Below are 27,699 nucleotides of genomic sequence, written 5' to 3' on the forward strand. Positions count from 1 at the left end.
CTGTGACTACTGATTGGTCAAATAACAACTAATCACAGTGAATACAGCAGATCTGGGCGGGATTTGTTGAGTAACATTACGAACTTTGGACCTTGTGGGCTCAAGGAAAGTTTCAGAACTATTAACAGTGATCAATAAGACCCTTTGGACGCCACATGTCAAAATCCTAGCCTTAGTCATTTATAATAGCCAGTTTGTACCCTACGATGTCTTCAGAGATTCCAGAGATTTTCAAAGCCTTGCTTGAGTATCCATTCTCAATCCCCAACTTTGATGACGGTAAGAACTAGGCTATACATTCAACAACATGTTTATTTTTTTTTGTTGCTCTGATCTTTGCCGGTCAAGTTGCCTTAGAGGAGAAACAGTGACGACAATATGATGAGATCCATGTAGCCTTGAAAACGCTCTGGGGAAAACTCAGTCAGACTCTTCAACATCTTAAAAGGCTTAGCAATCCGAATCACATGCTGTAAAATACAGTCTGTCGGGTGACAGAAAATCATTCTACCAGTGTCAGTTTCAACACAAAATGGAAAATGCACAGAATAAAACACGCATCTCTGTCTGAAAATCTGTAACCACGCTGTCTTTATAATGCTGACTGAGCCACCTGTGGCTGTCGCGTAGTTCATCTGAACCTTGAATCCGTGTGAAAATCAGAATATTTACTTTTATAATTATAAAATTGATCATTGGAATTGATCGGCTGTATTTTGTAGCTGGTATTTATCAATGTTCTGCTATCTTGAGTGGGTGCACTGTATTCCTTGAAATGCAGCTCCAGGTTTACACTCTTGCCCACATTTATTATAACTTCATCTCAGGTTACAACGCACTGTGTCGACATTATTTGATTATTTGTTTTGGGTTAGAAACCATAGCTGGGACCCCGTTGTCCTTTGAGTGGGTATATGTTCTGGGTAATGCATTACACACTGTGGATATAAGTATGTCAGTCTGTATAATGTGTCAACCTGCTCGAAAGCATATGAAAAAGAATCGACTTGAGTGAAAGTTAGGACAGGTCCTACTGTGCAGCCCAAGTCACTGTTTTCATCTGATGTAATTTGAGTAAAACATATTTTAGTTAAATATTATAAAACTTTTTTTAGGATAGATAGTGTAAGGTCAGATTACAAATGTATAAAATGATTTTAGTACAGGAACTAGGAGTGCTGATCCTAGACCAGAAAAATATAGCCTTGTAGTAGCCTGTCATACTGAGCACGACAGCTGCAGTTTTCTGATTTGTACATTGATCAGCAATTCGTTATACGAAATCCAATGGATTTATCGAAGCGTTTGACCTGGCCAATGCAGCCTTGTGTTGTCTAATTAGGTAATGTGCTGGGTAGATTGTACTTGGCAAACTATAGCCTCTGGAAATCATAAAACGATTCAGATTCTTTACTACTTTAGGTTGATTTGTTTCAGGTTATCAGTAGGCTACCTAGGCATACATTAAGTGAAGTCAGGCAAGAAGGTATCTGTCAAATTGTGTGCGACGAAACACAATCTTGACCTACCACTAGGGTGTGCCATTTACTGTTCTGGATTGTCATTCAAGGTCATTATCCGTGACTTTAGGCAGAAAGCCTTGAGAGCCGATGACTACAGTGAATTAGTAAAGGCTTATATTAACTAGGTAATTTGTTCTTTGGTGGAAGACAGTTTGTGAATATAATGAGCCTATAAAATCATGATACTGGGCAGGTAAGAGTAGCCTACATAGGCTACAGCATTGCCTAAGTTTTGCTGCGGCAAAATGATACAAACTTGACACTGTTGAACTCTCGGTTGTTTGTATGTAAACATACGACTATTCCACGTATTCGTCTGTGTGTGTTTGTGTGTGTGTGAGGTGTGGTCAGTATAGATCTTGATTGTCGGTATTGTCTAGCCATTGGTTAGTTCGAGAGATTCGAGTACGATGGCAGTTCGGGGTTAGGCTCTGTGTAGGTTGTGTAAACAATTTCTAAACGAGTCACAATAGAATCTGTTGGTAACGTGACGGAACCTGAGCTAAATGTGAATTCGTCCTTTAGTATCACAACACCCCTTGTTTATAACCACGCCCCAGTATGGCTAGACCGATTGGGACATAATGGCACATTTATGTAAACGATTCGACACGTGTTTGGTCATGTGACTTGGTCGTGTACTTTAAGTCAATTCTATGGCAGTAGGCTGACAGAATGTAGGATTATTCACTGCGGACACCCAAGTCTTATGAGTGCAGTAAACAGTTATATTCACTGAAGGGTAAATGGGTCATGGCATGCGCAAACAATGAATAAAAGTATGGCAGGTTTAAATGTTGCCTATTTAACTTGCGTGGCAGTTGGAATATCTGGCAATTACCCATTTCAAGTAGGCTTGTAAGAATATGACATACTAAAGTGGTCTTGTGTTCTATATGTGCAACAATACTGTGCGCAATGGTGCGTAAACAGGCTATATCACTTCTCAGGTAGCCAATGACGTTTCAATTTAAAGACATAGGCTACAAGGGTGGAGCCCTGACGTATGTACTTTAATATTTAGATTGAAAGAGCACGGGCAGCCAATCCGAAGCCTAAAAGTATTTCTTTTTTTAGAATAGGCGCGGTTTCGCCTGATTAAATCGGACCAGTTCGGTCAGAACTGAAAGACAAGCAGCGAGAAGTCGGTAATAACCCAGCATTGAAATACTCATTCGGGGATCAAGGGTTAGCGATTACAACTCCGTGATGTCTGTGGAACCCATCACAGTCACGCTGGAAACAGATACCAGCACATCTAATTCCTATTCGCTGGCTTTAAAAAAAATACTTGAAATACCCCCACCGAATTTACTCGAAGGCGACGACGGTAAGCTGTATTGTATGGTTTGGGGTTGGTGCTGTCTACTCGGGCAACATGTGAACAGCCAAGGGCGCAGAACACTGTCAACGTCGTAGTAAAATTCAATTTACAGGGTATTGGTTCACAAAATGTGGATTATAAATCTTGCTCAACCCAAAGGTCGTCGCAAAACTACCAATGAAGATACGTTCTGTGGCGTTGGGGGGAGGGGTGATGCTGGGGGGAAGGGGGGATTTTGGGGAGGCTATTTTGTAGGCATGCGGATATGTACAAGCTTAATGGCCACATATTGTCAAATAGCACATTAGAATGACACTTCTTTGTGTTGATGAATAAAGTAGCACCTACCCGATATGGTATGTAAATACAAGTTTTGTTCGTTTCCTTTTCTCGACATTAAAGTTTTATGTGTTGTGTAAGTGTTCTCGGCTGTGAAATGCCTCTCCATCCAGTGGTGTCGCACTTTGTCAGTTGGTGCTGGAGGCCACATTAAATTATTTGGAACTCGTTGTACTTTGAGTCGGTATATGTTCTCGGTAACACATTCAGGCAGCGTCGGAAATTAGCGAGGGCAAAGGGCAAAACTGCCCCTTAGAAATATAGTTTTGCCCCTAAAATTACTAGGAGAGGGGCAAAAAATGCCCCCATAAGTTTGTGTAATAATAATTTAATGAACGTGTGAAAAACATCGTAGCCTATATGACCCGGTCAGTTGCCATTAAATGTTTTGATTTTCGCCTTGACTGATTGTTGCGTGAAGAACCGAACGTTCTAACTAAAAGTATTTGGAGCGCTTCCTAATCAGACCTGTGACTGCGTGAGGAGAAATGAGGATCAGCGCAGTCTCTGTCAGCATCTCAGGTTAAGATCAAATTAATTCACACACCCAGCGACTGTCAAAATGTTTAAGTTAGATTGTCCAGGGGTGGAGGATGACGACGACGACGACGAGAAAAAGACCAGATTTTTTTTCAAGGCATGTCGGACTTGTGGACAACGAGTTGCCCAAGTCGTTGTCAGCACAGGCAAATGTTTCTACTGACTTCTTCAAGTGGAGCGAAAACATACAGAAATCCATGGCCTTTCGTCACCAGGCGCCAAGCAACACGCCATCGCCTACGGTGAATGATAACTAGTGATAATACTTTTAGAAATGATTTAGTTCGGTTAAGCTAGTTAAATGTTAGTTAGCTAACGTTAGCTATCTCTGATTGTGCGTTAGCTACAAAGGCTTGCTTGCAAGCTAGCTTACTAGTCTTATCTGTATTTCCTGTAGGCCTACTATGGTAGGTATAACATGATTAAAGGTAACACAAAAATCCATAAATATAATGTGTTATTATTATTAAAAAAAGAAAGAAAAAAACGATTGTTAATAGTTGAATAATGAAATAACAATGAATAATAATAATAACAACTAATAACCACAAAGAAATAAGAATAAACGTGAATATGATTGTGTAATTTACGTTGTCTGTTTGGTTTTTCTTCGAAAAATCTAAGAAAACACTTTGAATATGTAGACTAATGCCTAATAGTCTTATTATTGCCATTTAATGACAATTGTTCATATACTTTAAAGTAACACTATGCAACAATTTAACACTTTTTGAGGTATGGTTTTATAGGCAACTAGTTTTGGTACCATCCTCTAATTCATTTTGATCGCATATGGTCATGTGAAGGACCGATCAAGACCTGTGTCTTTCCCACTAGCCATCAAAGATATGCCCTATGTAGTTCTGTGTAACGGGCTGGAACACCCTGCAAAAATGGAAGAAAAGCTTTCACATGCATGACATGCCAGGTACTGCAAAAATACACTAGTGTGGTGGCAAGCTTCTATCTGTGTCAGCTGGGCTGTTGGTGGTGGTTACAAGGTTTTTGCATGCCTTTTAGGTAGTTGGCGTACTAGTTTTGGAACAGAATTCCGTTTTGCTGCTTTAAGCCTAAATAAGTGTGTTTATTATTTTGAACAAAGGTTAAATGTTTTTCACAAGTTTCTAAAAGTGCCCCCAATTTTTTGTGAAATGCCCCTGGATTTCAGTAAGTGGGGGCAAAAATTGCCCCCTAAAAAATATGTAAATTTCCCACCCTGCATTCAGGGTATGTTAATATTGGAGTCTGGATAATATGTCAACCTGCTCAAATGCACACGTTCAAAAAAAAAATCAACTTGAGTAAAAGTTAGGAAAGGTCCAACTGTGGAGACTATTTCAACAGGTACTTAGAAGTAGTAGCCTTAGTAACATTTCAGTTGAATAATATTCCTTTGTGCATAAGCAGGATGCATAGTGTTTTATTACAGAAACTTGGATTTCAGTAACACAGTAAAGTAAAGCACAGCCTCCTAAAATGAAATATGTATGAGTGATGTTGGATAAAGTAAGTTCTGATCGTGTGTGTGTGTGTCGGAGATCTTATATGTTGTAGATGTTATAGGTCCATGCTTATTTCAATTTGTGTGTTTCAGAAAATGACAAAGAGAAGCTGTGCTCGGGAGAGGGAATGGATGGCATTGGAGCTATCGCTGGGATGGGACCCTCAGCTGCCTTAACCCCTGCCATCTGGGACAAAACAATCCCTTACAATGGAGATTCCTTCCATCTCGAGTACATGGACCTGGAGGAGTTCTTGATAGAGAATGGCATCTCCGCAAACATTGAAGACGGATCCAAGAAGAGCCCGAGCAAGGGGGATTCTGTGGCGGAGGCTGAGATATCATCTCCTGTCTCCAGTGTGGTCAGCAAAGCTGAACTGCTTCCCTTTCTGGAGCTGGAGCATTGTGAGGAGGAAGTAGTTGCCGGAGAGAGTGGATCTGTCACAGGTCAGCAAGACTGTTGTTATATTCACCGCTCCTGTATATAGACATTCCTTGTATATACTTGTTTAGACTTCTTTGACCGTTGCACTGTTTGTATTGTTTTGTGTTAAACATACTTTTTCTGGCTAATCCTCATCTCCTTCCACATGGGATCATAGAGGAGGAGTGCATGACTCCTGAACCAGTCGACCCAGATGAAATCGAGGTGGAGGTGAACTTTGAACCCGACCCGACAGACCTTGTGCTTTCCAGTGTGCCTGGTGGTGAGCTGTTCAACCCTCGCAAGCACCGCTTTAGTAGCGAGGACCTAAAGCCACAGCCAATGATCAAGAAGGCCAAGAAAGTATATGTTCCTGATGAACAGAAGGTGAGTCGTGTGGGGGGAAAAACTCCTATAACACAACATGATGTATAAACACTATGTTATGGCCAGTGGTGTAGAGCTTGTGCTTTGGGTCAACTTAACTGCGCAGCATCTTAAGAAATATACTAGTGACAGATGCTGGCTACCATGGAATTTGAGTCTCAGTTCTGGCACTCACTCCTCCTATATCAGAGAACGGGTTCAGGGTGGGACTGCATCTCGCTGTGCATGTTGCATGTATATATTAATTTATACAGAATTTATAAATGTGATGGTGAAGGTGAACTATCATGGAGTGCTTGTGAAGCCTAAACAGCTCCATGCCTGACTCGTTCTGCCCGTTTTAAACATTCTGTACCATTGTTTTCTTTACCTTTCCACAGAATGACAAGTACTGGGAGAGGCGGAAGAAGAATAACTTTGCAGCCAAGCGGTCACGTGATGCCCGGCGACTGAAAGAGAACCAGATCACAGTGCGGGCGGCCTTCCTTGAACAAGAGAACACAGCACTGCGGCAGGAGGTGGCCGAGCTGCGGAAGGAAAATGGCCGCTTCAAAAGCACGATGTCTAACTACAAGGCCAAATATGGAGCCCTGTAAGTCTCTACAAAAGGCCATGGCTGGGGGGCAGGGTCACCGGGCGTAACCCAGTAGAACCCAGTGCTATTATGGAGCTATTTAACATCCAGGCTGAAATTCAGTTTTCCAGTCCTCACTCTTTGCAACAGTGCATTTTACATTCTCCCCAACAAGTACCACAAGTGAGGGAATTTAACACATTCTCCAGTGTAGAATTTAGAACTTAGGAGGGTGTGGTTGATGAATGTTGTTGTTTTCTACTGGCACCAATGCTACATCATGTTGCCTAATTAGCCTACATTGTTACACAATAACACATCAAATCAATCAGAAAAGTCAATGGCAAATCTGGGTATGACCTCTTCCCCCAAAACTGACCTACTCTTTCTCTTCTTTTTCAAGGGCACCGGCAGAAGACCTCTAGATCATACTTGTGCGTGTATATTTTGGGGGGAGGGGAGGACTGGGTTATACAGCATACAAAAAGTGTTGTGTGTAGAATGCATGGGGTGTAGACTGCATACTGCTTTCAAAAGGCGAAGAGGATGAAGAGAAAGTCAGTGGCTGGATTATAGTTTAAAGAATGTGAGCTGTCTCTATGATGGTTATTTTTATTTTGTTATTTGTATTTGAAACACTTGCCTTTTGATTTGTTCATGTGTGTATGTACAGTGTCCGGGGGTTATAACTCTATTTTTTATTTTTTGTTCTATTGTTCTTGTCATGTTTTATAAATGGACCAGGACTGGTCCAATGCGAGGTGTTTGTAACAGTGGTGGGGCAATGGGATAAGATGAGCACAAAGCCTGGCCTGAAGTGGTCAGCCAAGGCTTGCGTCAAAGTAGATTTGTCACTTTTATCTAGTAATGAACTTATTTGCTTCCTTGTCATCTTTGTAGTTTTACCTGACTTTTAAATTTCACTTTCAAAGAAATTGATGTGAATGAAAGCAATCGGTGACTAAACTAATGTTTTGTAATTTGTTCACTGTTTCAGGCAGAGCTGTCTTGAAATGCTTCCATTAGAGGTAGATATGCATGGACCTGGCATTCATGCTTGCAGTGCAGTGTTGTGTACAATCTGTCTACCTGTGCTTTTTGTTCAAACTGAACACAGAGTCTGATGTTTAATTGTGAAAACGTTTCACCTGTTTGTTCTGCCTTTTTGTTTAAACGCATGTACATAGTTAATCTTTGTGAAGATGAAACCATACAAAGTAATTTCTTCATAGGTTAACTGCTTTGCTTACTGTCTGACCTGGGTGTTATTTTACCAAACAAGATTACTGACTTATCCAGATAACTGCCCTATGCTAAACCAAAAAAATGGCACTGTGTCAAACTTTGTGTTTTAATAGTTATCCAGTTGACTCAGAAATATTGCTTGGTGAGACAGCCTTTTTTGTCAAACTTTGTGTTTTAATAGTTATCCAGTTGACTCAGAAATATTGCTTGGTGAGACAGCCTTTTTTTTTTTTAAATGTTCAATATATACACTTTTGTTGACTGTATAGAACCACAAACTGGTTCACCTCTATACTCTGGGATCTTATGGAGGTCATCACCTGACTGCAAAGCACATGTGAGAAGCCTCCTCCTACAGCTCATGTTCCATATTGAGCATAACACGTGCAAGTGGCCTCAACTGAAATAGAACTGCTTGGCACTTTGATATATACTGGGTCACAGGTCAACCAAAACGGTTTCTTAACCTCAGCCACCGACAGTTCAGGAAGTCTTTGAATTACCTTTCTGCAGTAGAAAGAGGGCAGCATTGTCTAAGGACCCAAAACCCTCAAGTGTCTTAAACTGACTCCACACAGCACTCAGTGTTGCCTGTTTACACCAGGCTCCAGCATGTAACATATCAGGAACCAGACTCGGATTCTCAGTTAAATCCTCCGTTGTCTTCAGCCATCACAAGTTGCCATTGTGTCTTTATACGGTGCTTCAGTAGTAAGATAGAGCTCAGTGTAATTACAAGAGGCATGTACTTGTTGTAGTCTTCATCATCATGAGTCCAGGATTATTTATGATTATTTCTTAACCAAGTTCTAGAGAAGCCCATGGGGATGATCACCCCATTCCTGTAATCCAGGAGATTTAAACCTGCCTTACCTCTCCCTGTCATGTATTCTGGAGTATCTAAGATAGCCTACCACCTCCATTTCACAAGCTCTAAGATCACATTACCCCATAGCCATACAATATCCACTGAAGGCATCCCAAGACCACAGCCAGCTACCAAGCTGAACATGCATGTTATTAGTGCTCTTAATCAAGCGTCCTGATGGGCAAACTAGTGAAATGCTCTCTGTTCTTCCAGGAGTTTACAATCTTGTTTTCACAATTGCAAGCAAATGTCACCAAAACATTTATGGAATTTCTGCATTTGATCTTATTTAATGGAAAATCACAGCAATTTCAACTGCAATTTTGTAAAATACCTGCAGCAAATTCAGTCACTTTTGGTGATGATAATTACAACACACCCACTCCAGATCCTGGAGGGACTGCTCTTTGCCAATTGAAGAGGTGGGTTTAGTTTCACAAAAAGGGAAAAAATGCACGCATGCAGTAGGGTTAACTGGACTCTGGGATGTCGACCATCAATGTTAAAGTTGTATTATTTTTATTATTTGATTCATTTAAATGAAAGCTCAGCCATCTTTATTTCTGTCTGTGCCTTGCCAGCATAGCCTCTGCTCATCTACAGTTTTCTATTTACACTATTGAACGTTGATCTCATTTCTCATGATGGGCTTCCAGTAATTTACAGCAGCATTAACAATGAAAACATCAGGCTCAATACGAATCACTTGAGCTTCCTGGCTTGCGATTCTGGCCATCTTTTTAAATGTTTTTTTTTGTTGTTAATTTTGGAAACAGCAATTTCTGAAAGAACACCCCATCATACAAGCCCTTATTTTACATTGGCGATGCATATTTTCTTGCTTTCCAGTTTTTGTTGTGTATAACGCAGATCATTACTGGTGATGTGTTGTAAATATAAATTAAAAAACCTAGTGATAACAAGGTCACATTTCACTTGTGGTTGTCTTACTGCGATGGTCAATGCATTTTGACAAAAGAGCTGGGACGGACTGACTGCATTTCTTCCCTGTATCAGTTTTCACCATATGCCAGGCCAACAATTGAGACTGAATGTACTGTGAGGACTCCTTTTATTCCCTCTAAGTTCACACACTTACTGTCTGACCTGTGTGTCCAGTCTTTTGTGTTTTACGGATCTAATTTCTTTCAGGTGATTCACTATCTGGAATTATTGAACATTGGTCAGACTTGTTAACAGCCATATCGATAAACCTTGAACAAATAATCAAAATTAATATTGAAGTACCTTTTGTTTTCACCAGTCGCCATCATAGGCAATTTTTGTGTGTGTTTGTTTTGACAAAAAAAAATAGCTTACTTCATATCAGACATTCAGTGTTCAGAATTGAGCAGATTGAGACAAAACAGTTGCTGCAACTGCATAGCTTTTCTTACAGAATGATGCACATTACTCTTGCTCAACATGAGGGAAAATTACAATTTAGCTTGATGGCATGTTATTGTCTATGTTTCAATCGTAGCGCTGTAGCCCTGTGAAAACGAGGCATCCATGGCTTGGTTCTGGACAGCTAGTAATATAACAAATGTCAACACAAACTAAATCGCATAGAGCCCATTACATGAATTCCTGCAGCAGATGCTTTACACTCACTGCAGTTACAGTTTACATGTTCAGTATGTGCTTGCTTGGTGTCATGTGGGTGAGCAGTTGAAATACAAGAAACACAAATCGCTGGTAATTGTAAAAAAAAAAAAAAAAAAAACCTTGTAATGATAATTCTTCAGCAGTGTAACTGTCATTCTTGTGCAATGAGAGCTCAATTTAACATAAAATATGAATATCAGAGAGGCTTGCTTTCTGAATGTAGCACATAATAGGAGTAGGAGGAATATGTGTTGTGGTCTAACATGTTGCTTGAGAAGGAACACCATTTTGTGCTTCCTTCACCTAACACAATTGACCCACTACTAACTCTAGACCAAGAAAATAACAATATTTCTGTAAAAAAGAAACTTTATTATACCAAAAAACCCTTGATTAAGAACAGAAATGTGAACTTCTTGGCTAAATCTGAAAACCATTGGCCATCATTCTACACTGATGACTCATCTTTTCTTCACCTCTTCTTAAAGCCATACTTTTTCCTCTCGTAGAAAAGGTCAGTCTTGGAGCTTCCGAGGTTCACAATCTTGGGACACCCATCACGCTATGTAAGGATGCAAAAGGAGGAAATGTCAAAATAATATTCTCATATGTAGAACAGATGTCCCTTTACTGACACCAGCATCTGTTTATGAGCGTTAACCAAATGTAGGTTATGTAGGGATAAGTAATAATGCATATTGAGTATAACATCACTGTGCTGTTATACTCAATATGCATTATTACTAAATAATGCATATTGAGTATAACATCACAAAAATGGTAATTACAGATTATTATTTATCTTTGGTCCACCCATCAATTCCCATTGATCACCATTTGTTCATGTGAATGCAGAAAACCATGTGAAAAGTAAAAGAGTAAAAGATTCTTTGAGAGTCCTTGTTGTCTCATTATTAACTAGAAGTTATCCACTAAATAGACAGTCATACCAGCAAGAAATGATTGACCTATATATTCAATTAAAAAATTATGTTATGATGATAAAACATAAGTATGTGTGGAAAATGAAGGTGTATACTGACATCTTTCTCTTGGATTGTGCATTCTTTGCAGTAGTACGCATCTGACACGCCTGGTCCTCCACAGATCACACAGCGTCCCTGGTAAGACCCATAGTTGCACTCGTCACAAATCCGCACTAGCGTACAAGGTCTTACGTAAGAATCGCAGATGACACATTTTCCATCACCTAAGAGAAACAGAAAAGAATGACACCACACCATGGAACATCATCAAACATGCATAACTGCACAAAACATTATGAAAAGAACATTACTTGAACTACAGGGGTCGGACAATAAAACTGAAACACTGTGTTTGAGGTTTCACGCCTGTATAAGTGTGGCCTGGTGGCCAATCTTCACTGATTTCACATTTCATCAGTAAGAGCAAAGTGTGAAGTTTGATTTAGCAGATCAATAGCACAGCTGTACAATATTGCAATCCACACAACATAATGGGACACATATCAGAGTTAAAAAGCGGACGGACCATATCCAACAGGAGTAACTGCCGATGCAAGAGGTTGCTGTCTGAAAGGGATGTCCAGCCTGGCAGGTACTCACCCGGATTGTATCCAAAAGACATAGAACTGCTCAACTGACTCAATGCAGAATTACATTTTTTTTTCTTCTACCAAAACGGTTCCTCAGGAGCAGGTCAATACTCATGGTTGGGCTGCTAGAGCCAAACCGTTGGTCACGAGTGCCATTGCCAAAAAACGGTTTCAATGGTGCAAGCAGCTCAAATCTTGGACTGTGGACAATGTGAAACATGTATTGTTCTCTGATGTGTTCACCTTCAGAGTCTTTTCCACATCCGTGAGAGTTACAGGGTGGAGAAGTCCCAAATAGGCTTACCACCCAGACTGTTACATTTCACCAGAGTGAAACACTGAGGTAGATCAGTGATGGTTTGGGCTGCAATATTATGGAAATACCTAGACCACCTACTTGTTTTAGATGGGCGCGTCACTACCAAGGACTACCAAACCATTCTGGAGGACCATGTGCACCCAATGGTTCAAGCATTGTACCCTGAAGGTGGTGCCATGTATCAGGATGATAATGCACCAATACACACAGCAAGACTGTTGACAGTGGTTTGATGAACATGAAAGTAAGGTAAAACATCTCCCATGGACTGCACAGTCACCTGATCTGAATATTATTGGGTCACTTAAGTCTGGCATCACGCAGTGACCTGACACTGCTCAGCAAAGGGAATGACTCAAAGTCCCTCTGGCCACTGTGCAGGTCTCGTATCCGTCAGTTCCAAGACAAAGGTATGCTGGACTGGCGGCAAAGGGAAGCCCCTACAGCACACTAAGAAATGATTGTGGTCTAAAACCAGGTGTTGGGTTTATTGTCCAACCCCTGCGTATGTTAACGGTAAAAACGTATGGAAACTGAACTCTAAACACAATTTAAAACAAATATGTAATTGGGAAAAAAAACTTACATTTTTCACATAACCTCCCGATAGCTGTAAGACAAATAAACCACACAGCAGATAAGTAACTTCATAATTACTTGGTCCATGGGGAAGTGCAGGCAACAGGCAACAACACAACCAGTGTAAGGTTAGCATTTCGCAGCACGTAAGTAGGCTAGCTAGCAAGCAGTCTATGATAAGCACTAGTCTAAGTATTATATGACCCAATCATAAGCGCTGCACTTTTATGAACGCCACATGAAAAGCGGTTTATTTATGATGTCTTAATCGAAATGTAGGTACTACCTCTACCAATGCAATCACTGCTATCTTGCATATCTATGGTTAGCTTTCTAGCCTGGCTAGCTAAGAACGCGGCTACCCACTGTAGTTTATGTTACACGCTTCAAAACCATTTGATAATTTCAGATTCATCAAATAATTTAAATCACACAGTGGTAGTGCACGGTCATCTCACATTACTTACCGACACCAGCCTGTTTCCTGCAAAAAATCAAATCTGGATGATGTTTAGCCATTGTACTTAAACTACCAACCACAGACGTTTAGCACCAACGCCGTGCCGGATATGTCCTTTGAACTTTCACCCAAGGAAAACTTTAACCTTTCAACTAAAGAAATCTACTCTGTCGAATGTATTTATTGTACCGTAAATAACTCTAAATGGCAATTTATTTAATATTATTAATATAACAGAACACATACTAGAAATACCATTAGACGAAATGTGTCGGAATTTAACAAAGTCCAGCTAAGTCAACAAAATGATGTTTTCGGACATTTATGAGATGTTTTAAATAAATTATACAAAAAACAAATCTGAATTTATTGCCTTGTTTTTGTTATCATATTAAAATGTATATCGTAAAGGTTCAGATTACATGCAAGGAATCAACAGGATCAAATGTCTTCATAGAGTGACGTCAAGATTCTGCGTCACATCTTTGTCAGTGAACAAAATGGCAACGTACTGCTTAACTGTCACCCGGCTTCGGGTAAGTGATAACTTTTCAGTAATTATTGTTAAGTCAGTGGTGTGTTTCTCACACAATTACGTGTATTGTAAGTAAAATGTTTAGTTTCACATGTATGAATTACAGTTTCTTTAATAGTTTTGCCCCTTGCGGTAGCTAACCTAACCTAGTTGAATCTCAGGTCACCGTGCTCTGAGAATCTAGCCTAGCTTGGTAGCTAGCTGGCTACGTTGGCAGCAAGCTACATTTTTACCTATTTGAATTGGGTTACAGTTTGTCAATTACATGTTTATACCCGTCAGTTAAAAAAAGATGTAGTCTGGCAAACGTATTATCTCAAATTCCTTGAGTGATAGCCAAAATGTCTTCGTCCATCGTTGTTTAGAATCGTCCTATGTTAGCAAGGTTAACACAAGGTGACAAACAAGCTAGCTGGCGTTAGCTAGCTCTACAGAACATAGCAACCTCTCAGTGCTGAGGGCGCTGGCTGTGCACAAAACGAATATTAGACCAACTGAAACAATGACTGCGTTTTCGTAGAGGGTATGTATATTTAATATATAAGTCATGTTCTCCCGATACATAAAACATTGATAATGTCACCTAATACCTCTAATTTGTCAGTATATGGTCTTGTTGATGGTTAACTGAATATTCCACAATGTCAGCTAAAGCTCTTGTGTCGTTAATTTCTCAGCCAAGTATATTCGATAGGGTCATTCTCTTTTCTCTAGTTTTTACCAGATCACCGTTAAATCCAAGGTTAAATCTGCAGGTGCTTGGTTATCATGACGTGGCCTGTGATGATCTGGACAGCTGTCGGAGTACAGATTTTGCGATGTTTTTGCCTTAAATACTAGTCTGATTAATTTGACCTATCCTGCTTAAGGAAATTATGAATCCACCTCCACTCAAAATCTCTTGATACTGGGCCTGAGCCAAGAAGCACTTATGAGTCAGTTCTTATGACCATTTTTTGTAACAGCCGTTGTCCTTAAGTGACCCCTAAGGCAACGTACCCCTATCGGCTGTATTTGAATGTTACTATACCATCATACTGCTAAATAGCATGTATTGCCATTTTCTCTGTTATGTAATGTCATCTAGGCTAGTGTAGGAGTGGGAATCTGGCATTGTTTATTTTACGCACACAGTCTAACGGTACACGTATCAGATGGTGTTTGCCTGCCCATACTCTGAATAGATAAACAGAAGATGGGCTCCTAAGTGGGAATAAAAGATGGGTATCTATTCACAAACAGATTGATTTATGAGAGACGTTGTTACTGGTTCTGATAGAGACATTATATTTGTACAGATAATACATTTAAACATTTCGTGGTTGCGGTGCTCTCAACTGAGGTGAGATACTAATGATCGATTTTTCAGCCATACTTTGGTGGGTGATGATGTAGGTTTGGTTTTAAAAGGGATGTGAAGTCTAATTATGGTCCATGTAGTTGCAGATGGTCAAACTTGACCACACATGACATGGCAACAGACAGACAGCATATGAGGTTTTGACATGGTACTTCATATCAAAACAATTGATTGAGAGGATTAACTAAGATAATTATTTAAATGTTTCTGTTTTGGGGTATTACTCCGTTATTAAGCAACAACATATATTTAGATTTGCTTTTTGTGTGTGTACCTTTTTAGCTAGCTTTGGGGCAGGGTGCCCGCCGCATGCATGTGGCTGCAGCCCTCAACGCTAAGGCCAAAGTGTCCATGAGCCGCTTTGAGCCTACCTCCCACATCAACTATGAGAAGCTCCAGGCCAATGTTGACATTGTACGCAAGAGGTAAGTGCTTTCCCCCCACAATGCCTAGATGCACCAGTGGCCTTGCCTGCTAAAATAAGGTTGTTGCTTATGATCTCTGTAAAATGTTGATAGCCCAGTCATTTTTTTTTTACATGACTGCTAGCTAGTCCACTGTATGTCCTTCTGGTTTCAACAGGCTCTTCATTTGATTTGAACCCATTGACCTGTATGACAAGCCTTTTAACACTTCTTGCTTCTTTCTCTTGGTAGGCTCAACAGGCCTCTCACCTTGTCGGAGAAGATTGTGTACGGTCATCTGGAAGACCCCCATGGACAGGAAATTGACAGGGGCCGCACATACCTGCGTCTGCGACCAGACCGCGTGGCCATGCAGGACGCCACGGCTCAGATGGCCATGCTGCAGTTCATCAGCAGCGGCCTGCCCAAGGTGGCTGTGCCCTCCACCATCCACTGCGACCATCTCATTGAGGCCCAGACTGGTGGAGCCCAGGACCTGAAAAGGGCAAAAGTAAGAATGGGGAGGGGGGCAGGTTTTGTGAAGGTGAGGGGTAATACAGATAATAATTTAGAATTTAAAGAACTTTACTCATGATCTTTTAAGACATGAAATAGAAATAACCTAATAATAAATACAATCTTTGAAAATATCGATGGTAGAGGATTTCTGGATTATTGACAGCCCCACTGAACTGAGGTTGCTTTGACAGAACAAAAGCTATTTTGTGGGTGCTCGTTTTTTTTGTTCATGTTTGAATTTAGGAAATCATGCCTTGTATTTCTCGGCAGAGCTAAGCAATTGGCAGAAATCATCATTTACTTACTGCTGCATGAAGGTGAATATCTCAGTCAAGGTCATGTTGGTATTGTATCATCATAACTGTGATAATCAGCAGTTTCTCTGTGGCCTTGTCTATCCAACCTAATCACAGCCATGTGGTGTCCCAGTTCTGTCTGATTGCCAGGCCGGATCAAATCTGAAGAATAAGGCTACGTATCTGCCTATGCAGGGTGAGGGGAGGAACGCTGAAATACTGATAATGTGTGTTTTGTCTTTGGATGTGATACAGGACATTAATAAGGAGGTTTACAACTTCCTTGCCAGTGCTGGTGCCAAATATGGCGTAGGCTTCTGGAAACCAGGCTCGGGGATCATCCATCAGGTAATGAAGTCCATCTGAAGCCAGTCTTCAAACTCTTCCTCTCTATCAGCAAATGTTGTAAGAGTCACATATCTCTGTCACAGCTTGATGAAGAATGAGGTTTTGTAATCCCTGCCTGTAGATCATCCTGGAGAACTATGCCTATCCTGGAGTCATGCTGATTGGTACAGATTCTCATACGCCAAACGGTGGCGGTCTTGGCTGTATCTGTATTGGCGTGGGTGGTGCCGATGCAGTGGATGTTATGGCCAACATCCCGTGGGAGCTGAAGTGTCCTAAAGTGAGTTCTTGTCTTATCTCTGTCCTCCATCTCTCCCCATTGTGGCTTCATTTTTCTCTTGTCTCGCCACTGTGGTTTGACCTACTTCGTTAAATAAATCATTAAATTCATCCTTAGCAGACTGAGTCTTTAATATGGACTCTGGTTGCTTGTACATTTAAATATAATCGTGGAGGCTGTTTGTTCTTCATACATTGTGTGATCATCATTAGTGATAATTATGAGTTGAGTTCACAATATGAAGCCTTTTGTTTGTTCAGGTGATCGGTGTGAAGCTGACTGGCGCTCTGTCTGGCTGGACATCCCCCAAAGACGTTATTCTGAAGGTAGCAGGCATTCTGACTGTAAAGGGCGGCACTGGAGCTATTGTGGAGTACTACGGACCTGGTGTTGACTCCATCTCCTGTACAGGTATGGTCTAACATGAGATTGGGTTTTTTATGTGTGTGTGATCTAAATCAACAACCTTTAAGCACACATAGAGATCAAAGACAAATGTTTGACCTTACAATATTAAAACATATTATTTTCATCAGTAATTCATATAATGAATATTATTCTCATCAGTGTGAGTGTGTTGATATTTAGTTAGGGCTCATACTCCACACAGTATGTAATTTATCTAGTTATTGTGTATGTTAGAGCTGGTATTCACACTAGAATGATCCTGTCATTTTATCCCTTGCTGTTATCTTGTGCAGGAATGGCAACTATCTGTAACATGGGAGCTGAGATTGGGGCCACGACCTCTGTGTTCCCCTACAACCACCGTATGAAGACCTATCTTGAAAAAACCGGACGTGGAGGTAGGTGCTGTCCTTGACCTCTCCAGTTCCTCACCTGTAACGGTTTAGTGTCCAAACCAGCACCAGTTAGCCGTTGGATGCTGCCTAGTTGTAATGCAATTGTGAAATCATTGTTATGAATTGTAAAAGCTGTTTTGTCCTGTTCACTTTAGAAATTGCTGCTCTGGCTGATGAGTTTAAGGACGTTCTAGTGCCTGATGCCGACTGTGAATACGACCAGGTCATTGAAATCAACCTGAGTGAGGTCAGTCCCTTGTGTTTTTTGTTTTTGTTTTGTTTGTTTGTCATTCATTTATTTATTTTCTTGCACTGTTTTCTTTTTTCTTTTAGAAGTATCAGTTGTGGCTTGTCTTGTTCATGATTATTCTCCCCTTACTCAGCTGAAACCCCACATTAATGGACCCTTCACCCCTGACCTGTGCCACCCTGTGTCAGAAATTGGCAAGACGGCAACAGAAGCCGGATGGCCTCTGGAGGTCAAAGTGGGTAAGTACAAGCTGTAGTTCCTGTTTTGGAGCTGTTTAAAGCTAGCTCAGTGTCACTTTAAACCATCTGAACTACAATTCCCAGGTATTTATTGTGCGTATCTCGGGCATTCTCAGGTTTGATTGGCAGCTGTACCAACTCCAGTTATGAGGACATGGGCAGATCTGCCTCCCTTGCCAAGCAGGCTCTAGATCATGGCCTCAAGTGCAAGGCCGCTTTCACAGTCACCCCAGGGTCTGAGCAGATTCGTGCCACCATTGAAAGAGACGGTTATGTAAGTACTAGGACAGCTTTGGTCAATCACATTTTGTGATGTGACCGCTTAGGGTTTATAGCTGGACTGTAATAAATCAGATGTGTTGAGGTTAAATTAAACAAAACATACTTCCCTGTTTGCCTGCAGTCCAAGATCCTAAGTGACGTTGGAGGTGTGGTGCTGGCTAATGCCTGTGGACCCTGCATTGGCCAATGGGACAGGTACTACCTCTCTACTTCCTCTAACATATACAAATGTCTGGTTTAATGAATCTTCACCGGCCTCATGATTTGATTTGTTTATTAATTGAATTTAATAATTTATCAATTTAATTATTAAACGATTTTTGATGCACCATGATGCATCTTGTCCTTTGTGTTTTTTATTCAGAAATACAAACACACTATTTTCCCTTCCGGTTACTGTCCTATATATAACAAAAATATAACATAACACAAGAACAGAAATTCATATGTAGGGCTATCTGGTAAATACATGGACAACCTATTGAGGAGAAGCATGGATTGTATTTGGCTGATTTGGGTTTAAATTAGTTGTTTGAAATGCCTTATGCTGACGGGCATATTATTCAATTGCATTTTAAAAAGCATCTTCAACCATTTTTTCCCTCTAACCCCACAGGAAAGACATCAAGAAGGGAGATAAGAACACCATTGTCACATCCTACAACCGAAACTTCACTGGCAGAAACGATGCCAACCCTGCCACCCACGCTTTTGTCACCTCCCCTGAGGTACATCAAGGACATGCTATGATGTTCACATGGTCGCTGCAGATTGTAACCTCTAACGCTTTCAGTGAAGACAAGTACCTTTTTCCAAGTTCTGTCTACCTGCTCCTCATCTCCGTTGTGTCATCCCTTTTGCCTCCAGATTGTCACAGCCATGGCCATCGCTGGCAGGCTGGACTTTAATCCTGAGACCGACTTCCTCACTGCAGCCAATGGAGAGAAGTTTAAGCTTCTCCCGCCCACTGGCGATGAGCTGCCCGCCCGTGACTTCGACCCTGGTGAGAATACCTACCAGCACCCACCGCCAGACGGCTCCGGCCTCCGTGTGGACGTCAACCCCGAGAGCAACCGCCTGCAGCTGCTGGAGCCCTTCGACAAGTGGAGCGGCGGAGACCTGGAGGACCTGCAAGTCCTCATCAAGGTAATCCGCTCAGGCTGAACGTTCGTTGCTGAAAAGTTGTGAACCCTCAGTGTTATTCAGTGGGATATATCTGTACAAATCATGTACATTTTCCATAATGAATCACTCCACTGTTAGCGAAAGAAACTGGAATCATAATCTCTGTCAAAATATTAAAAAAATTCTGCCGTAATTTTCTCAATTTCTTAACTCTTGGTGTGTGTGGTACTCCTCCCTCACAGGTGAAGGGAAAGTGCACCACAGATCACATCAGCGCCGCAGGGCCCTGGCTCAAATTCCGTGGTCACCTTGACAACATCTCCAACAACATGCTCATTGGCGCCGTCAACCTGGAGAATGGCGCCGTCAACAAGATCAAGAACCAGCTGACTGGAGAATATGGCGGTGTTCCTGATGTGGCTCGCCACTACAAGGTAAGCAGGAGAACCCGCTGGAGTTAAACAGTAATGTAGTGCTTGTATGTGCCTCATGGTTGTTCTACTGACCTTAAGTGAACAGCGTTGTTGGTGATCATCACACGTTTAAAAATAGCAGTGTGCCCCTTGGCCTAAATGCCAAACACCTTGCAAAGTGTGAGTGCTGAGGCCTACTGTTTTTTCTTTTTTTCTTCTTCTCTTCCACTCACTGCTGTATTGTTTTTCTTCCCCCTCTGCAGAAGAGTGGAGTGTCCTGGATTGTGGTGGGAGACGAGAACTACGGCGAGGGCTCCAGCAGAGAGCACGCCGCCCTGGAGCCACGCCACCTGGGGGGCAGGGTCATCCTCGTCAAGAGCTTCGCTAGGATTCATGGTACATGACCATCACACTAAAACAGAAAACTTCCTGCTCACACATGCGTGCTAATCTTAAAAGTGGTTCCTTAAACACATTTATACATGTCAACCTATAGATTTTTTTTGGCAGATTTATAAAACGCCTGATTGCAGTGGTACATTGGAGGAAGATTGGCATTTCACATTTGATTAAACGGATCACAGTATTATTTCAGTTAGTTAGTTTTTGGTAATGATGAGTTCCATACAATTAATATACAATTTCCAAACTATCACTTTACTGTCTTAATAACTTTATACCTTTTTATTCTGGAGTAATTTGTAAAAAAATTATTTAGATTTTCACGCCATATATTTTCGGCAGCAGCCTAGCCGTCAAACTGGACTTGCACAATATGGCACAATTGAAAGGCCGGAACGTACAGGTCTGGCTCAGCCAATAGAATGATGAGGGCTTATGCAGTAAGTGATTCATTATGAACACTGATCATCCTGCGATTAGCCAAGAGAGACGTGGCCAGCTAAATAGGCGCTGATCGTCGTGCATAAATTGCCATTCTGTTTAGGGTTAGAGGCTGACCAGTAAAACACAAGCTATGCACCCTTCATAGGCATGGCCCTCTGTGTTGGATAAAACCCAGACACCAACCATTTGTCTTCTTTTTTTTTTTTTTATTCAGAGACAAACCTGAAGAAACAGGGTATGCTGCCTCTCACTTTTGCCAACGCGGCCGACTATGAGAAGGTTCGCCCAGATGACAAAATCACCATTGTAGGCCTCAAGGAACTTACTCCAGGAAAGGTGAGTAATATGTGTCAACACTGCCTACAAAGCCACTGTTTTTGTACAGGGTTCTTTAAGGTTAAATTGAACTTGAAGGGGTAGTCTGAGTCTATTTCCACACACTTTTTCAAAGTCATCTAATTGCTCCTCACAGTCTTCTAGCTGTCTATCCAGTGTTTGCGCTTAAAAAAAACTCTGGTCTTCGTACACAGTCCTGGCTCTGTAAATGGAAACAAACATAGTGGGTCAGACCAAGCCATAAACAATCCCAGCCAATCAACACAGTGTTGCAGGAGCACGTAAAGGATATAAGCAACCTTTTGAAACTGAATCGCAGACTGTATCTTTTATTTGCCTATAAATTAACCGATGGAATAATTTCAATTTACAGAGTAATTGTTACGGTTAATCACAATTGGTTGGAAGGGTTTTATGTCATCTTTTTCTTCTTTATTTTCCTCCATCCAAAGGGCTGAAAATGTAATTACATTTTTTGTATTGTTCTTTTTCCCCATCTCCAGCCTTTGACGGCTGTCATTAAGCACCTTGATGGCAGCACAGAGAGCGTCACCCTAAACCACAGCTTCAATGAGACGCAGATTGAATGGTTCCAGGCCGGCAGCGCCCTTAACAGGATGAAGATGATGCAGTGAGGGGAGATGGGCCTGACGGAGAGAGGAGGGGTTATATTCAGGGGAGCAGAAAGTGGGAGATGTCTTTTGAATAGTCCAGTGGGGTTTAGCAGTTCAATAACTGGATGTAGACCAGGGATAAGTTGAAAGCCCACCCCTCCAATAGACATTCATAATCTTTTAACCAGACCACCATGACTACATGAGATGATTTTTTCCGCTGTACAGAGAGGTCACTCACAAACACCCTCATTGGCACAGGAACACATGAAGACTTTTGCAGCGCAGCAGGGGATGTGGCCCAGTTAGTCACAGGACTGGGTACTTGTGTGCAGTTATGCAAGGTTCTCCTTGCTACCTTTTGTTGATGGTAAAGTCAACTGAATTGACAGGCAGCCGGTTTTCCGTATTTATTTCATAAAGGGAAGCTCGTAGTAGAGCACAAAGTAGACATGTGTACACATACAAACACACATTACTGTCATTCATTTCAAGATGATATTCATTTTATGCCTCAAAATGCTGCTGTCTTGCCAGTCCTGCTGTTGTCATTTTGTGGCTTTTTAAATGTCCTGGACCTGTTTTTAGTGCTGTTTCAATACTGTACTGCAATGGACGCTGCATGCAACTTTGTGCTTGATGAATTTTAGTGACCAATATAGGCAATTCGTTCACCAGTTGTCTGGCTTCTTGGCCTAATTCAGGATTAAATTATTGCTCCTTTGATACAGCTTGTAGAAAGTGGTTGGACCTGTCTAAACTACGAACTGGAAAGGATTCTCTGGTCAGTCAGCTGTAGTGGAACACTGTCATATTCAGGAAGGTCAGAACCATCTGTCCATTCATTTAAATTCTCTGAACTGTCAACAGACTCCTCCCACTCATGCAACTACCGCTACCACTTCCAGTAATCACTCCCCTAAGGGTTCACCACCCATATTGAATTCCTCACATGTCAAAAACTTCCACTATTGTAAGAGTATTTATTTATATCTTCTAAAAAAACTCCAGATGTGCATTAAGCAAGTCAGAACTGCCCGATCTGACGATCATGGCTCAATGCTATCGCAGCCATGGTTGGACCTCCAAACTTGCGTCTGCCCTTTTAACACCCTTTTTTGTGGGGTTGTGTATTTCCTCTTTAAGTTTTTGTCATAGAGCTAAACCCATGATAAAACAGATGCCTCATCTGGTCTCCTATTGGCCAGCAGTGATTTGTGCAAGGAAAAAGTTACTGAAATGGCCCAAGCTACTTTCTGTTTGGATTACTTTAAAGCAAAAACTCTGTGATAACTCTGTGAGCAGTGATGCCCCTTTTTGTTTTCATATGTATCTTTCCCAGTCAGTCACTCACTCACTCACTCTCTGACTCCCTCATACACTCCTCCTAACTGTTCAGCTCTGAAGGTATTTTGTTGAACTCTTCTCCCTCTGTTAACAACTGGACATTGTTTCTGGTTCCATGTATATTGACTTTTTTTTCTGTCCGTTTTATTTTTGTTTCACATTTAATGGCTGAATTTGGTCTGACGGGCCACTGGGTTGTCATAAATTTAATTTTAGAAAGAACAGCGGTGTCAGTGTGTGGTGTGTGTTCTTCAAAGTGTGGCCAATCCTGAATGAGAGTAACTGTTCAAGGTTAGGGCCTTGGCCAAAGGCAGATTTTTTACATCTTAGATTTCTCTCACTCCTGTCAATGAGCACGCACAATCAGTCGCCTATCCCTGACATACTGAACATCATGAAAGGCTGTCAAGGCTACAACATAAAATATCACTCTCTTTAAAGATTTTAGCTTTAAAACACCTGATGTTAACCTTAAACAAGCTGATTTTAAATCTTACAGGTGGGAAAGTTGTTATTTAGCTTGAATGAAATGTATTGTGTGTAGTATCATTTAAAGTGCAAATATGTATGTTGGCTGACAGCAATGTATATAAAGTCAGAATGTCTTGTTGCCATCCTGTCCCTATCTTTATTTTTTGAAGTTTTTATCTGTATTATTTTTCAATACTCATTATAACTGAATGAAGTGCAGCAATCCATCTGCATTGAGCATGTTCCTTCATCATCGTTATAGCAGTCAAGTAAATTTGAACATGAAACCAGCCTTTAACATTACACTAAGCTCCATTGTAATTTAAACTAATATTGGCCTATTTTGATGCAGTAAATATTAAAAATCGTGGGATAGAAAATGGTGTTTTGTTTATCCGTGTATCACAGTGAACACAGACAAACAAAACATCTGTCTACATTGGAATAAGGAAGGAACTTTGCCACTTCTTGTTTCAGGTTTCATGTTGCTCAATCAAAAGTACAGCTGTGCAACAACAACAGAAAAGCGAAGCGCTGCAAAAGCTGTTCAATTTATTTTTTTCATCATCCTTGAGCTCAACCATTTCTTAAACACTACTGATCCTATTTAATAATTTTAACTCCGCTTGTCTTATTTTTGGCATTTCCATCGAAACATTTCTCATCAATTTCTATACTGCATAATTATCCCTCGTCATGAAATCTGTGGGCAACGTACGCCGGCTCCGCAGTTTGCATAAGATAACAGTTCAGTACTGCATCATCATCAGTCGTTCACTCATGCTTTCAGCATTCTTCACACAGTAGCCTTCATGTTCTGTCTTTGAGCCAAACTGCTGAAAACAGCAGAAAACCTAAAAGTCTTTACGGTGAACAACATATAGATGTATTTGGTACGCCATCACACATCATTCATGATTTTGCAGTGTATATTAGACAAGATAATTCTGACAACAAATGTAGCCCATCTTCAACCCCGCCCCTTTCTTTCCTCTGTGTAACCACTGTCTGAAGCGGAGTTGCCCATTTCGACAGAGCCATAAAGGTAGGCTTTTTACGGTCTTCACCTTTCCCATTATAACCCAGTTTGGTAGGCCTGGTTGGCTAATAATGATGCGATGGACTGCTTTGTCTGTAGCGCTCTAACTATAGGTAGATTTACGTATTTACAGAAGAGCTGTGAGTAATTTGTATTCGTCTGGGATGTTTAGGTTGGGTTGCATTGTTCCATTCGCTCATTCACTTGTTTGAGCTCCGACTAGTTAATACCCACCTATGATTTAGTGAACTCGACTGACAACGATATATTAGTACAAGTGGCTATCAAACCTACACTTTCAGACGCCATTCTTTTACCGGTGGAATTACTCTCGACTCCAAATTCACGTAAGTCATGTAAAATGACTTGTGAGTATTTGAATCGTCTTGCATTCAAACCACTTACCTACACTAAAGGTTTCAGGCTCGCGTAAAAAGAAAAACCCAGTGTTTTACAAATTGGGTTATTATGGAGTGAATGTCTAGGCCGCTAAAGAAGCGATGACTTGTAGGCTGTGTTTGAGACGTGCCACACATACTGATGATGCTGGGCAGAAATAGCCCACACCATTCGTCCTGCCACCCTACAGACGCCCTTGTCTCGCTGCTGAAAAGCAGCGAATCTTTCCCTGACCAGGACAATGCAATTTCATTTGAGATGAAGTGCAGGCGTAGTCTATGTGCTCTAATAACGCCTTTCTCTGGAGCAAATGTGGACATGATCTGGCGCTTAGATCAGGTTTTCAAATAACTCGCTGCGCAAATAGCTATTACAATGTTCCTTACAGTTTAATTCCACACGTTTGAGGTTGATAACGACCAACCCAATCCCCCGCTTGACGTCAATATGAAATGCTTTTACAAAAATAGGCTATAGGCTGTTTCACCTTAAGTCGTAGACTAAGCCTGAACGGATTCAGATTATCTCGCAAATGTGTAATATCGTAGATTTACCTGAATGGGTAAAGCAAGTGTTAGGCTACAGCTTGACCCTTTAGCTTTACCCCGCAGGAGACTAAAGATCGCTGCACTTGTTTGATCTAGACTCGTTGACGCCATTTGTTTCTCAGTCGTTTGAGAGCTCTTGAATGCTTTCAGAAATGTGATGAGATTCAGTTGGCAACGGTGATGTCCTTCTGACCTTATGGACTAAACATTGTTATAAATGGAGTGAAGGTCGTGCGTAATACCATAAAGAATTAAATCCCTAGTTGACTTGCCTCTCAATTCTCTGAGCTCTGTCCATCAGAAAATTATATATGAGCATTATGGCTTCGAGCTATGGCATTAGTCATAGTCCAATTTAACTGTGATGAGGAGGTGGACCAGGCAGGAGGTACTGCCCTCAGTGGTTTGATAAGGACTCTGCTTTTCTGTCCAACTAAATATTTCATGTATTTGACACACATTTAAGAATGCCTCTGGCATGCATCAGTAGCTCATTCACACTAAAAAAAGTCTATCTCAGCAGCACTGTCACATTGGCTCGGCCACCTCTTTTGGCATGTGTCATAATCTCTTAGCCTACTTAGTGATGCATTCATCTTCTTTTCTCTCCCTTTTCTCACTCTCGCGGTTGTTCTACCTGCCTCAACCACTGATTCTCTTGCCCCTCCCGCTTTATTTCTTGGTGTCTCCTTCTGTTCTCCCAGCAGGCATAGCAGGCATCTGTGCTGTCTTTCCTGTAAAGATTATTTCCGATGACCCTCTAGAACCCTGATATCAAACTCCTCCCTGATGGTTCAGCTCAACAGGTGGATCCAATCTGGACACGCAGATGGACTGACACACCTTTGACTACAGTGCGCTCTGCTGTGTCCAAGCCACCTGGTTTGTCTCAGAGGATACCTGCCCCATTCTCCTCCCCAGTCATGGCCAACACGGACCCCTCGTCTCCAGCCAAAGCCCCGCTGTCCTCCACACATGCCCCCCTGACCCTGTCCTTCCCTTTCTTGAGGGAGGGCAGCCGTGTGTGGGAGAGGAGGCCGCCCAAGTCCGGGGAGCTGCCCAGCCCTCTGCCCACCAAGCGTACCCGCACATACTCCGCGTGAGTCATGCTTAGAGGGCATTTACACTCACTGAATGTCTGTCACTGGGGGAAAAAGCACGTCAAATTAACATACTGTACCTTCAAATTCCTCTCACTATTGACACAGGTTATATTTCGTGTGTGTGTGGGTTGTGAACATGTACGTGTGTATTTGTATAATTTATGTAATAGTGAATGGCAATATAAGAGAGATCTATCAAGGTCAATAGCCAGATTACTGAGTTTTCTCTGACTTTTTGCTCGTATTGTCTATTTGCATTGTTTATCCTTATCTCCAGCACGGTACGGGCCACATCAGGGCCTGTCTTCAAAGGAGTCTGCAAGAGCTTCTCCAGGTCACAGGGCCATGGTTTCCTCCGGCCATCACATGGAGGAGAGGACATATTTGTCCACATATCTGAGTAAGTACCAGTGATTGGTGGCTTTGCCATACAACACATTGTTATACACTGTAACTGCTAACTTGTGTTATGCAGAATGATGTTACTGTCTTAAACAAGCTAATTATACAATGTTAAACAAGCTAATTATAGTATGTAGGTACCCATTAATAAGCTACAATTATTCACTGCAACACTGTGAAACATAAAGGTTTATCACTTTGAGGTTGTAATACATCCTTTTCTGTTTAGCATTGAGGGTGAGTATGTGCCTGTGGAAGGGGACGAAGTCACCTACAAAGTTTGTGCTATCCCACCCAAGAACCTGAAGCAACAGGCCGTGGATGTAGTCATCACCCACCTGAACCCAGGGACAAAGCATGAGACCTGGTCTGGCCAGATCATCAGCTCCTAAACCCACCTTCATGCTTGGAGAGAGGGAAAAGGGACACAAGTCCACACAGAGACAGACTGCACAGAGAGAGAGCGAGAGAGA

The 27,699-nt window shown here is 41.4% G+C and overlaps 4 protein-coding genes across 6 annotated transcripts; 3 read left to right on the forward strand and 1 right to left on the reverse strand.

Annotated features, from left to right (window-relative positions):
• Nucleotides 1-111: 111 nt before the first annotated feature.
• tefa (TEF transcription factor, PAR bZIP family member a) lies at nt 112-13,741 on the forward strand. Of its 3 annotated transcripts, XR_013968587.1 has the most exons (9): nt 2,661-2,853; nt 5,321-5,674; nt 5,830-6,038; nt 6,419-6,630; nt 7,016-7,046; nt 7,610-7,640; nt 10,843-10,899; nt 11,408-11,457; nt 13,725-13,741. XR_013968587.1 is itself a non-coding variant. In XM_080835192.1 (5 exons), the coding sequence occupies exons 1-5, from the start codon at nt 207-209 to the stop codon at nt 7,035-7,037; spliced, it is 870 nt and encodes a 289-aa protein (XP_080691318.1). In that variant the 5' UTR covers nt 112-206; the 3' UTR covers nt 7,038-9,634. The 3 variants fall into 3 exon arrangements, 2 of the variants coding, with proteins under 2 accessions (XP_080691318.1, XP_080691317.1); XM_080835192.1 differs by lacking the exons at nt 2,661-2,853; nt 10,843-10,899; nt 11,408-11,457; nt 13,725-13,741 and adding an exon at nt 112-279 and having other exon boundaries at nt 7,016-9,634; XM_080835191.1 differs by lacking the exons at nt 10,843-10,899; nt 11,408-11,457; nt 13,725-13,741 and having other exon boundaries at nt 7,016-9,626.
• On the reverse strand, nt 9,810-13,383 carry phf5a (PHD finger protein 5A). The gene is made up of 4 exons (XM_080835194.1): nt 13,275-13,383; nt 12,815-12,838; nt 11,377-11,543; nt 9,810-10,895 (listed from the first exon to the last, which is right to left on the reverse strand). Exons 1-4 carry the CDS (start codon nt 13,324-13,326, stop codon nt 10,806-10,808), a joined length of 333 nt encoding a protein of 110 aa, XP_080691320.1. The 5' UTR covers nt 13,327-13,383; the 3' UTR covers nt 9,810-10,805.
• On the forward strand, nt 13,736-23,486 carry aco2 (aconitase 2, mitochondrial). Its single transcript, XM_080835190.1, has 17 exons — nt 13,736-13,803; nt 15,445-15,587; nt 15,819-16,077; nt 16,637-16,729; nt 16,851-17,009; nt 17,270-17,420; nt 17,711-17,815; nt 17,968-18,059; nt 18,196-18,301; nt 18,418-18,575; nt 18,705-18,778; nt 19,200-19,311; nt 19,451-19,729; nt 19,951-20,142; nt 20,385-20,517; nt 21,182-21,303; nt 21,807-23,486. The coding sequence occupies exons 1-17, from the start codon at nt 13,768-13,770 to the stop codon at nt 21,936-21,938; spliced, it is 2,346 nt and encodes a 781-aa protein (XP_080691316.1). The 5' UTR covers nt 13,736-13,767; the 3' UTR covers nt 21,939-23,486.
• Nucleotides 23,487-26,644: 3,158 nt separating this feature from the next.
• On the forward strand, nt 26,645-27,618 carry csdc2a (cold shock domain containing C2, RNA binding a; the record flags this gene model as incomplete). The annotated part of the gene is made up of 3 exons (XM_080833825.1): nt 26,645-26,820; nt 27,102-27,224; nt 27,456-27,618. The coding sequence occupies 3 exons, from the start codon at nt 26,645-26,647 to the stop codon at nt 27,616-27,618; spliced, it is 462 nt and encodes a 153-aa protein (XP_080689951.1).
• Between the last annotated feature and the right edge of the window lie 81 nt (nt 27,619-27,699).

The sequence above is a fragment of the Sprattus sprattus genome (assembly GCF_963457725.1).
Source record: "Sprattus sprattus genome assembly, chromosome: 3".
NCBI lineage: Eukaryota > Metazoa > Chordata > Actinopteri > Clupeiformes > Clupeidae > Sprattus > Sprattus sprattus.